Source organism: Crocodylus siamensis, chromosome 5, assembly GCF_052110815.1.
Source record: "Crocodylus siamensis isolate JL-2025a chromosome 5, ASM5211081v1, whole genome shotgun sequence".
In the NCBI taxonomy this organism is placed as follows: Eukaryota; Metazoa; Chordata; order Crocodylia; family Crocodylidae; genus Crocodylus; species Crocodylus siamensis.
In genome coordinates, this window is record NC_143399.1 from 206,122,663 (window position 1) to 206,135,302 (window position 12,640).

Genomic DNA, 12,640 nt, shown 5'->3' on the forward strand with positions numbered 1-12,640 from the left:
ACAAGAAGTGTTCATGTGTTGCAAACACTGATGATTTGCAGTCCTTGGCCTTCCCTGGTGAAGGGCTGGCAACTGGGCCAACTATCTCATCTTTGCTGTCCGACGGGCACAGAACACTCCTTTCTAAAAATACTTAGAGTGGGAACAACCTTTTTGGCAGGCGGCCACAATGTAATCCCCGCCCCCACTAAATGCCGCCCTAATCCCCCACCCTGATCTGCTGCTCAGCTTCCTGCTCCCTGCTCTCTCTGCTCCTGTTTCCCCTGCTCCCTGCTGGATCTGCCGCATGCCATACACTGAGGCTGCCCAGGCTGCTTGTGGCACGTGTGCTACAGGTTGACCACCCTGGTCCATGACTATATTTCAGCCCCTCAACCAGTGGAGCTACACGGGTGCCAAGATCCTCCGCTTGAAACTCACCCTTTGACGGCTGCAGTCCCTTTAGAGGCACAACCACTGCAAGGTCAGTAATGCTCTTCTGTTGTCCCAGTCCCTGAATTTCTTCTGGCTTTGCAAGCAGCTAGCTCTCTCCAGGCTGCACTTCTGCCTCGTGGCTGCATGGACAGGCTGGGGCTCAATGCAGCTGTGCGCTGCCCTTTTTAGAGTGAGGGCTGGGACATGAGCAGTGTGGATGGAAACTCTCCTCGGGTGCCCTCAGCATAGTGGTGCAGCCCTGCCAAAAGGCCTTCAACCCCTTGATTCCTCCATCAGTTCTTCCACCTGGGAGAGAGCCGTGGCCTTCTCGCCATCTGCTTCCACTGTCTGGACCTCCTCCAGCAGCTTCTTCCTGTTAGTTCCTGCCTTTCCCAGTACTGCTTCCCTGCTGCCTGCTCCTGATCTTCCTCCCTTCTTTGCCCATTTCCCCTTGTCCTATTTTCACTGCCTCTTCTTCTCTTTCCCAGTTCTTTTTCCATCACAACTATAACATTATAGGCAAAAGGCCTGTTTCTTGTGGTACGAAACACCCCAGCCTCCAGGTAGAAGCAGTGGTCGTTCACCTGCTCACATGACTGAAAATCCTGCCCCAGTTAAAACCCCGGCAGCAATGCTGTAAAGGTCTGGGGGTGGCAGTGCACTGCAGAGGCAAGGTGAGCCAGGCCTGTGATGCGGTTACAAAAAAACAGCAAATACAATTTGGGGTTGTATGAACAGAAGGGTTGCAGCAATGAGGTGAGAGCCCAGCTCTGATGGCTGCTGGTTACACCTCAGCTGGAGGATGATGCGAAGTTCAGGGCTCTGAATCTGAAGGAGGGGGTAGAGACATTGCAGGAGATCCTGAGACGAGTGACAGAAAGGGAAAAGGGGCTGGACGGTGGCCGTACAAGGAAAGGCCTGGAAGTATAATTGGTTTAGAAAAAAGTTGATTCCAGGGTTACAGGACAGATGTTTCCCAATACCCAAAAGGCTGTCATAAGGAAGAGGGAGACACATAATCTTCTCTTGTTATCAGGGGCAGGACATGTGGCAGTGGCTTAAACTGCAGCGGACCAAATTTAGGAGAAACCTCAAGAGAATTGTCCTAAGAGTGATCAGAGCAGTGGGTGGGACAAGCTGCTGGGACAGGTCTGGACTCTCATTAAGGAGGGGTTTCCAAGGAGAGGCTGGCCATGCATCGGTCTTGGATGGTTGAAGAACAGGGAATCCAGCCTTTATATTGGGGTGGTGGAGGACGGGGTGCCCCAAGGTGTCTTTCAGTCCTGTGCTCCTGTGACAGCTAGGGAGCCCATCTTCCAGCTCTCCGGTGCATCTGTCTGTTAGTCCCATATTGCCGCTGTGCTACCAGGGAGAGCTGAGCACTGCCCTGCCCCGCTTCAGCCCAGCTGCCCCTACTCTGCGCAGGGGAGCTCTCTGGGAGATGCACCAAGGCCTCCAGGGACAACTGGCTGACCATGCTCACCCCTCCCTGTGCTGCCCAGCCCCAAAATGTCCAGCACCCCAGGCCAGTCAGCTAAGCCCTCACAGCATCTTGAGGAACAGAAGCAGAAACCCCAGAAGCAGCTGCTCTTACCTGACTGCCTTTACAGTGACCCTTTCTCCCCACAGGCCCAGGCTCCAACCGCCAGTGCCCCGGGAGATCTGAGCTGAGGATTGTTCTTGTTGGTAAAACTGGTGCTGGGAAAAGTGCAACAGGAAACACCATCCTGGGGGGAGATTATTTTGCCTCTCAAATTGCAGCCGGGTCAGTGACAACAAAATGTACTAAGAAGATGAATAAGCAGGATGGCAGAAACCTGGTGGTGGTTGATACTCCTGGTTTATTTGACACAAAAGTTTCTTTAAATGAAACTGAAAAAGAAATAGGGCGCTGTGTGGTTGTCTCCTCCCCAGGTCCCTATGCCATCATTCAGGTTATGCAGCTGGGGCGTTTCACTCAGGAGGAGAAGGAGACAGTTGCTCGAATACAAGATATATTTGGGGAAGAGGCTGTTCGATACATGATCTTCTTGTTCACCAGAAAGGAGGATTTACAGGGGCGGACATTAGAGGACTTTTTAAAACAACTAGATGACAAAGATCTCCAGCAGCTGCTGGATAAATGTGGAAGGCGCTGCTTGGCTTTCAGCAACAAAGCAACAGGACAGGAGCAGCGGGAGCAGGTCTGTGAGCTGCTGAGGATGATCGATGCGATGGTGGAGAAGAATGGAGGTGACCACTACACTAATGACATGTATAAGTGTGCTCAAAGACAGCTTCAACTGAAAATGGAGGAGCTCAGGAGAACCTACACTGAGGAGATGGAAAGAGAAAGAGAGGAAAAGAAATCTCAACTGGATGAGAAACATAAGGAGGTGGATGAGGAATTAAGGGGAAAAATAGAGGAGTTAAAAAAATGTGGCTCAGTTGATCAAAACACTTTATCGTCCCTAGAACAAGCAGCCCGAGAGAAGAAGGAAGCCATTCGACAAAAAATGGAGAAAGAGCTACAGGAAATTAGTGACCGCTATCAGAAACGTCTAAATGAACTCCGGGAAGAAGCCGACAATGATGTTACTCTAATAGAGTTTGTTTTAAAGAAATTTGAACAGATATTTTCAAAAATAAAAAACTGGTTCAAATAATAATGATTACATTACCATCATTTCTGTTTCTCAAGTGGTGTTACCTTAGGGTGTGTGTAGATGAAACAGAGGCCTTAAACTGAAGTGGTGGGTTTTAAAAAACACCACTTTAATTTAGGGCTGATTAAACCCCCGTGTCATGCACACGCACCCCGGTGACCTGCTTGCCTCTCTGGCAGGGAGGGGAGGGTGAGCTGCTGGAGGGTGAAGCAGTCCCTGGGTGAGGACGGGCTGGTGTTTTCCTCCACGGCAGCAGTGCCCCCCCTCCCCCACCCCCCTCCAGCATCCACGAGCATCTGGCTCAGGTGGGCCTGGGGGAAGCCCAGCCATGGAGGCAAGCATCAGGCCCCCTCGCAGCTCAGGCAGGCAGGCAGGATCCTGGGGGTGGCCGCTTTTCTTGGGCAGAGCTGCTTTCCCAGGCTTCCTGCACAGGCGCGGGGCTGCATGGAGCCTGGTGCTTTGCTCCATGGCTGTAGGGGCAGCAAACTGAAACTCCTTGAAGGAGTTCTAGTTTGCTGTGCCCCAAGTAATTTAAGGCGCATTACACTGCTGAATTTCCTGCAGCAGCTTGAATTAATGCTCAATACACCACTGAGGGGTGCAAACACTGACACCATTAAAGTGGTGCAAAACCATTTAGCCCACTTTAAAGTGTTGTGCACACATGCCTCTCGTTTTGTCTACACACGGTCTTAGTTCAGTCATCATAAGTAGGTTTTCTTTCCTTGAAAAACTTTAACACCCCCTGGTATTTCTGTGTAGTAGATTATCTGTGTATAAGTTTTTTAGTCATCTCCCAACACAGCCTTTGGCCGGTTTCTACATGGTCTGGAAAAAAATTGGACTGTTATGATTTGTTCTTTATTAGTGTGACTATAGAAAAAAACCTTGCAGATGCGACAACCAGCATAGTCAGCAAAGTAAAGGGAGCCATCACCATGTTCAGCTAAACTAGGAATGAGACTAAATTAAACAGAATACAAGGCCTGAAAGGAGACATGATAAGGAAAGACCATACATGGTATAATCCAAATATTCTATATTGTAGTTTTATTTTATAGTAACTGAAGTAACCACGTGTATTAGATGCTGTAATAGGTATATTTCTGTTAAGCTTCTTAGATAAGTTGTAAAAACAAAGCACCCTTTTTTATGGAACACAGTGCATTTTGCGGAGGAGAAAACAGCCTAGTGGCAAATAATACCCCAGAACAGCGAAGGAAGGAGACAGTTTTACCTCTACTGCCTGGAAAGGCGCATATTTGTAGGTAGCTGGTTTTAATATCCCTCCTATATCTTGCTGGGGTCACTTGATCCCAGCTGACTTCCTGCCTGTAGGAGGGAGGGGGGGCTGGACGCAATAATCTCATGAGGTCCCTTCCAGCCCCCAATGTCTATGAAATCTATACATCCAACTCCTTTTACGGCCACAAGAAAACTGGTTCAGTCCATTGCCAAAAGTTTTGGTAACAAAAACACATTGAAATTAAATCAATCTGTTATTAGAATATTAAAACCAGCCGCCTACAAACATGCGCTTTTCCAGGCAGTAGAGGTAAAACTCTGTGTTGTGCCATCATGGGCAGCCAGATGGACTTTGGGATAAGGGTTTGTTTCTGTATTTGGAGATGCAAGGAATAAAAGTTTGGGCTATATATGTGTTTCTGCCTCTTTTATCCGTAGCCAACTTGCAAGGTTACCTGGGATCCAGGGAACAGGGCACAGAAGTGACTTCTACCTATAACCTGAACCCTGCCACAGGCCATTCTTCCCATATTGCACTCCCTGTCTTAGGCTTGAGTTTAAATCTCATTCTTTGGCCCCCAAACAGCAGGAGCTGAGTTCCACGCCAAATTTTGTATAGGTTCAGGGACCAGTGGTAATAGTTGCCCCATTGGAGATAGTTTGGGTCGTCCTTTTTTACATGGTTTATGGTGAAAAGGCACCTCCACATCCCCTTGTCTGACCTGTGATCATGAGTGATTTGAGGTCTGTCTGAACTAAAGCCATAGAGTCCTGGGAAGTATCTGGAAGGTACCTCCAGAGGTCACAACTAGTCCAACCCCCTGCCTGAGTCAAGATCAGCCCTGTCCAAACCGTCCCATACACGAATGGCGTGGGGAAAGTAACCAGTGATTTAGCATTTAGTTTCCCTCATGACAGTAGAGGTAAGGGGCACACAATGAAATGTTTAATAAGCAGGTTTTCTTTTTTTTTTTAAAGCAACTGTTTTTCCATACAACAGGACAGGTGCTCTTCCCTGTCGAAGCACGTCAGTAGATTTAGATGCCTGAAGATGTCGTTACACCTTACCCTTAGCACATGCTAACATCAAGGACTATTACTTGGGGTTGAAGATGACATGTGCTTTCATCACTCGCACATGAAGGGCTCATACTCTGTCAGGTGCACTGCTCTGACCTGCCTTGGAGGACTAGTGAGTAGGGCCATGGCTAGAAGCCAAGTTGACTTTGTGTCTGCCAGTTTGCCTGCTCTCCAGGGCAGCATAGGTGGCTCAAATTTGAACCATTCCAGCCCCTGTCTGTCCAGAGGTGTCCTTGTCACCACCTTCTGGCCTGGATCAGACCCATTGCCTAATCCCTACAAACTTGGATAGGGTCCATCACCCTGGACCAGGGTTGCAGCTCCCCTTCCACCTGGGATCGGGTCCACCAAAGCCCAACACCAACTCGGATTAGGCCCAACACCCAGGAGAGGACCTGCAGCCCCTGTGTTCTGTCAGCCTACATTGGGCCCACCACCCACCACCCAGGATTGGGCCCTCCTGGAGAAACTGGATCTGTGATAAGATACAGGACCTGTGGGTGTGGTGGTTGTCCAGAGCTCCGAATGCATCTCACTTCTCCTGATGCTCTCCACAGAGGGGCGGGTTTTCTGGGTCGGTGGTGAGGTGTCTCTACAGGTGCACCGCCTCCCCCTAAAGCTGATCTGTGGCTGCCTACTTCTGCTGGGTGTGCCCCCAGGTGTAGTTGTGGCACCAGACCTTCCTGTAAACTGTTATTGAATGCCAGAAGAATGGGCTAGGCTGGTGCGAGAAGATAGATGCATCTCCTGTCTAGCTGGGAGTGGCACGCCTGATGTGTGCCTCTTCTTTGACAAAGATGAACATAGTGACATCATCAGCGTGGTACAGGCTTTCTGTTTTTTGAAGAAAGGGCTTGGTCAGAAATTATCTTCTCTCCTGTAGCTCAAGGGTGATGTTGTAGTCTTCAGCAAGGACCAAGCTCTCAGAAGGACTACAGCCGCTGAGATAATTTGGCATATATGAGAGCTCAGGGGATTGACACAGCTGGCTGTCTGCTGATAGAACTGTATCATCTGAGTTGTTGACACAGGAACTAGTCAGGGATGATCCAGGCTTAGTGATGACTATTTCCTGTGATGGGTATTTCCCAGGCAGCTGGGCTTTGCCGGTTGCCATATGGGGCCAGGAGGGAATTCCTGCCCCACCTCTACCCTACTGCTGCACGTGTCAGTGATTTTTTAAGCCTCTGTCAGAGGCACTGGTTCTTGGCTGCAGCCAAGGCTGGGGACTGTGACTGGGCTGTGCCAATGCTCCTACTGGGACTTAAGTAAGTAAGGGTCTCCTCTCTGCTTCCCCCAAGCACTTGGGATATTAGAGTCAGCATGTACGAGTTCTGGACATGTCACTCTATATTAAGGAGGAATACACATCCTTGTCAATTAGCAAGGAGTCAGAGGAAGGGCACTCTGAAGTGCTTTGGGTTAGAGTACAAGGCAGTCAAGGGGAAAGAGACTTAACAGTGGGGGTCTACTACAGACCTCCCAACCAGGGGAAGAGCTTGACCAGGAATTCATAGGTCAGCTCACAGAGGTAGTAAAGTCTAAGGATGTGGTAGTCATGGGGGACCTGAACTTCCCGGACATCTGCTGGGAAGAACAGTCAGCCAGGTCTGACCGCTCACGTAGGTTCTTAGAGTGCAGGACCTCCATCTAACCCAGGAGGTGCACAGCCCCACCAGGGGAGACGCCTTGCTGGACCTGGTGCTGGCCACGGGCGATGACCTGGTGAGGGGGCTGAGGGTGCTCAACCCCCTGGGCGACAGCGATCATCGCCTGCTGGGATTCACCATCCAGCGCAAGGTGGCAAAGGCCTGCAGTAAGGCATAAGCCCTAGATTTCAGGAGGGCAAACTTCAATGAGCTAAGGGGGATAGTTGGAGAAGCGCTCAGGTCCCGGAGGGGAGGGGAGCCAGGTGTCCAAGAAGAGTGGTTGCTCCTTAAGGAGACGATCCTCCAAGCCCAAAGGAAGGTAATCCCAACGAGGATCAAAGGGAGCAGGAGAGCACACAAGCCTCCCTGGCTCACCAAAAGCATCAGGGAATGTCTCCTTGCTAAAAGGGAGGCGCACACCCAATGGAAAGAAGGGGACATCACCAGGGATGAATATACTGCAGTCGCTCAGGGATGTAGGGGGGCAGTCAAGAAGGCCAGGCAGAGATAGAATTAGGGCTAGCTTCCCAGATTAAGGATAATAAGAAATCCTTTATTAAATACCTAGTGGGTAAAAAGAAGGTCCTGGTTAATGTGGGGCCCTTGCAGAACACGTTGAGAAATTTGGTCGTCACACCAGACGACAAAGCTAACAAGTTTAACAATTTCTTGCCTCTACCTTCCTAAGTAGGGACCAGAACAGCCACCTCCCTGCTGGGCCCCCCTCAGGCCCCAGGGGAGACACACCTGGGCCATGGGTTAGCGAGGAACTAGTTAGGGAACTTCTGGAGGGACTGGATGTATTCAAGTAGGCTGGTCCGGATGATCTCCACCCTAGAGTTCTAAAGGAATTGGCCAAGGTCATTGCAGGACCCCTGGCACGGCTTTACAAGTACTTGTGGTGCTCTAGTGTGGTGCCGGAGGACTGGAAGAGGGCCAACGTGGTTCCCATCTTCAAAAAGCGGAAGAAGGAGGACCCAGGAAACTATAGGCCAGTTAGTCTTACCTTGATCCTAGGCAAGCTGTTTGAGAAAATTATGCTGGCACAAATCCACGAGGGGCCAGCAGGGGACTGCATGCTTAGGGGCAACCAACATGGGTTCATCAGTGGCAGGTCCTGTCAGACCAACCTGGTGGCCTTTTACGATCAGATCACCAGATCATTAGATGCAGGGGTAGCCGTGGACATCGTCTTCCTGGACTTCCGGAAGGCTTTCGACACTGTCTCTCACCCCCTTCTCATTAAGAAACTGGGGGACTGTGGTGTTGATATCCACACAGTCAAATGGGTTGCCAACTGGCTGGAGAGCCGCAGTGAGAGAGTGGTTCATAGATTCATAGATGCTAGGGTCGGAAGGGACCTCAATAGATCATCGAGTCCGACCCCCTGCATAAGCAGGAAAGAGTGCTGGGCCTACATTACCCCAGCTAGATACACATCTAACCTTCGCTTCAAGACCCCCAGGGTAGGGGAGAGCACCACCTCCCTTGGGAGCCCGTTCCAGACCTCGGCCACTCGAACTGTGAAGAAGTTCCTCCTAATATCCAATCTAAATCTGCTCTCTTCTAGCTTGTGGCCATTATTTCTTGTAACCCCCGGGGGGGCCTTGGTGAATAAATACTCACCAATTCCCTTCTGCGCCCCCCTGATGAACTTATAGGCAGCCACCAGGTCGCCTCTCAACCTTCTCTTGCGGAGGCTGAAAAGGTCCAGTTTCTCTAGTCTCTCCTCGTAGGGCTTGGCCTGCAGGCCCTTAACCATACGAGTGGCCCTTCTCTGGACCCTCTCCAGGTTATCCGCATCCTTCTTGAAGTGCGGCGCCCAGAATTGCACGCAGTACTCCAGCTGCGGTCTGACCAGCGCCCGATAGAGGGGAAGTATCACCTCCTTGGACCTATTTGTCATGCATCTGCTGATGCACGATAAAGTGCCATTGGCTTTTCTGATGGTTTCGTCACACTGCCGACTCATGTTCATCTTGGAGTCCACTAGGACTCCAAGATCCCTTTCCACCTCCGTGCCACCCAGCAGGTCATTTCCTAGGCTGTAGGTGTGCTGGACATTTTTCCTCCCTAGATGCAGCACTTTGCATTTCTCCTTGTTGAACTGCATTCTGTTGTTTTCTGCCCACTTGTCTAACCTGTCCAGGTCTGCTTGCAGCTGCTCCCTGCCCTCCGGCGTGTCCACTTCGCCCCATAGCTTAGTGTCATCTGCAAACTTGGACAGAGTACATTTCACCCCCTCGTCCAAGTCGCTGATGAAGACATTAAAGAGTATCGGTCCAAGCACCGAGCCCTGCGGGACCCCACTGCCCACACCCCTCCAGGTCGAAACCGACCCCTCCACCACGACTCTCTGGGTGCGACCCTCCAGCCAATTCTCCACCCACCGGACTGTGCAGTCATCCAAGTCACAGCCCCTTAACTTGTTCACCAGTATGGGGTGGGATACCGTATCAAAGGCCTTCCTGAAGTCCAAGTATACGACATCCACCCCTCCTCCCGTGTCGAGGCGTTTTGTGACCTGGTCATAAAAAGAGACTAGATTGGTCAGGCACGATCTGCCTGCCACGAACCCGTGCTGGTTTCCCCTCAGCATAATTTGTCCTGCCGGGCTCTCACAAATGTGAGCCTTGATAATTTTTTCAAAGACTTTGCCAAGGATGGAGGTGAGACTGACTGGCCTATAGTTGCCCGGGTCCTCCTTCCTCCCCTTCTTGAAAATGGGAACCACATTGGCCCTTTTCCAGTCCTCCGGGACTTGACCCGTGCGCGACGAGCGTTCAAATATTCCCGCCAGTGGCTCTGCAATGATGTCGGCCAGTGCCTTCAGTACCCTCGGATGGAGCTCATCCGGGCCTGCCGACTTAAAGGCATCCAGTTCCTCCAAGTGACCCTGCACCACCTCAGGGTCCACGCGTGGAAGTCTGGTGCCTTGCTGCTGCCTCCCTACACTCCCAGGGAGAGACTTGTCGTGCCTCTCGCTTAGGAGCACTGAGGCGAAGAACTCGTTGAGGAGTTCAGCCTTGTCCCCTCTGTCCGTCACCAATTGTTTCTGCCCATTTAGCAGGGGTCCTATTCCTCCCTGGGCCTTCCTTTTACTCCCTATATATCTAAAAAACAATTTCTTATTGTCTTTTACCTGGGTTGCCATCCTCAGCTCCATGGTAGCTTTGGCCTGTCTAACTGCCTCCCTACAAGCACGAGCAGAAGAGGTATATTCCTCTTTGGTGATCTCTCCCTGTTTCCACTTTTTATGTGCTCCCCTTTTGGCCCTTAGTCTGCCCAGGATTTCTCTGGTCAGCCAGGGAAGCCTCCTGGCCCCTTTCCCTCTTTTACCTCGCACGGGGATCGTCTCGCTTTGTGCTCGAAGGATAGCTTCCTTAAGGCACAGCCACCCTTCTTGGGCTCCCATCATTTCAAAACTACTACTCTGCAGTGCATCCTTCACTAATCGCCTGAGTTTGCTGAAATCAGCTTTCCTAAAGTCCAGCACGTTCACCCTACTAGTTACCTTACCCACTCGACGCCTTATGCTGAATTGTATTTTTAGGTGATCACTGTCCCCCAGATGGCTACCGATCTGTAGGTCCCCTACTATGTCATCCCCCGTTGCCAATACCAGATCCAGTAAGGCATTCCCCCTAGTGGGACCATGTACCTCCTGCGTCAGGTGGAGGTCCTGTACACAGGTTAGAAACCTGCGTGAGCGGTGGGACTTTGCTGTCTGTGTCTCCCAGCAGATGTCCGGGTAGTTTAGGTCCCCCATGACCACCGCCTCTTTAGCTTTTATGGTCTCCGAGAGTTGCCTCAGGAGCCCCAAATCTATTTCTTCCCCTTGATGTGGGGGTCTGTAGCAGACCCCTACCACCAAATCCTTTTCTCCTTGCCCCCCATGTAGCCTAACCCACAGTCCTTCTACTTCCTCATCCTTTGATTCTGTCTTGATGAGGGTTGATGTATATTGCTCCTTAACATAGAGCGCAACCCCTCCCCCCCTTTTCCCCACTCTGTCCTTTCTGTACAATCTATAGCCCTCGATATGTACCGCCCAGTCGTGGGATGGATCCCACCAGGTTTCCGTCAGCCCCACTAAGTCGTAGTCGTTTAGTGCAACCAGGAGCGCTAGTTCATCCTGCTTGTTCCCCATGCTCCTAGCATTAGTATATAGGCACTTGAGCCCTGTGACTGGTGCCTTTGCTGCCCCCCCGCTCCAAGTCCCAAAGGGCTCTTTGTCTCTTACCTTCTCGTTCCTTACCTGTGCCGTATTGCTGTCCGCCCCCTGTCTTTCATGTTCCCAAAGCTCTCTTTCTTCAGGCTGGGCTGTCCTTGTTGGTGCCACCTGGTTTGCTGGTCCACAGCCTCCCCCACCCTCATCTTCCCCTCCCCCCGACGAGCCTAGTTTAAAGCCCGCCGGAGGAGATCCGCCAACCTGTAAGAAAACACACGCTTACCTTTGGGGGACAGGTGAAGCCCATCCCAGCTGAGCATGTCCCTCGTTGTAATGTGTGGGTCATTGTCCAGGAAGCCGAAGCCTGCCTCGAGACACCACTGCCGAAGCCGCCAGTTGGTCTCTCGGACGCAGTTCTCATGCCGTCTGCCGCATCCGTTCACTGGTAGGATGGAAGAGAATACCACCTGTGCACCGACTTCCCTCGGCACGCCGCCCAGAGCCTGGTAGTCCGCCATCAGGTGATCGGGGGTTCTCCTGGCCGCATCATTAGTACCCACATGGACAAGGACCATGGGGTAGGAATCGGTGGGCTTGATCCTGGCCTGGATTACCTCCGTCACATCCCGAATCTTAGCTCCAGGCAGGCAGTAGACCTCTCGTGCTGAAGGGTCCTGGCGACAAATGGGCCCTTCCGCACCTCTCAGGATGGAATCGCCTATGACGAGCACGCGTCTCCTCCTCTTCTGGGTCCTCTCGTATCTCTTGATCTGTTTGGAGTGTGAAGAATGTGGCGTTTCTTCCTGCCCAAGGGTTTCCTCCTCCCTTTCCATCTCCTGCAGAGTCGCCAAGGCCTCGTACCTGTTCTCCAGTTGGACTGGAGAAGCTTGTAGCTGCTCGCTGCGAGCCGCTCCGGTCCTGGCTGTGACCGTCTGCCACTCTGCTGTGGAGGTCCTTCCCTGGGCTGCTTCTTCCTTGGGTGCCTGGTCCTGCAGGGAAAGGAAATAACTGTCCATTTCCTCCTCCACCTCCCTGATCCCCCTCAGCCTGCTAACCTCCTCCCAGAGCTCCCTCACCTGCGCCTCCAGAGCCCTAAGCCGGGCACCTGCCGGACAGGTGTGGGGGCTCCCAATCTCTGCCCCCCCCGGCCCTGCTGGGGATCCCCCGCAGGCCAGGAGGTAGGGGGACATCAGCTCCCCCATGGGCTCAGTCTGGGTGGAGGCCTCAGACCAGCCCCGGTTAGCCTTGTCCCCCCTGGCAGAGGCCCTAGCAGCACTCCTCATAGACACCATTCTAAGCTGCTGTTTGTAGACCTGTGTGGTGTCTACATCCTACCCGTACAGGAGTCCCACTCCTGGCCCTCCCGGCCCGCCCGCCAGCGTGAACGCCTGCGCAAATGCCGGCACGCTCTTACAGAGCGCGCCTGTTTGCGCGCT

General features: G+C 52.0%; 1 protein-coding gene across 1 annotated transcript in view; it reads left to right on the forward strand.

The window, feature by feature from the left end:
• The window catches only part of LOC149865232 (GTPase IMAP family member 7-like), a 3,831-nt gene extending 570 nt beyond the window's left edge, over nt 1–3,261 (forward strand). The window contains exons 2-3 of the mRNA XM_090049832.1: nt 302–463; nt 2,044–3,261. Of these exons, the coding sequence (XP_089905958.1) occupies nt 302–463; nt 2,044–3,059 (1,178 nt within the window). The 3' untranslated portion in view covers nt 3,060–3,261. The remainder of the gene's footprint in view (nt 1–301; nt 464–2,043) is intronic.
• Nucleotides 3,262–12,640: the final 9,379 nt, after the last annotated feature.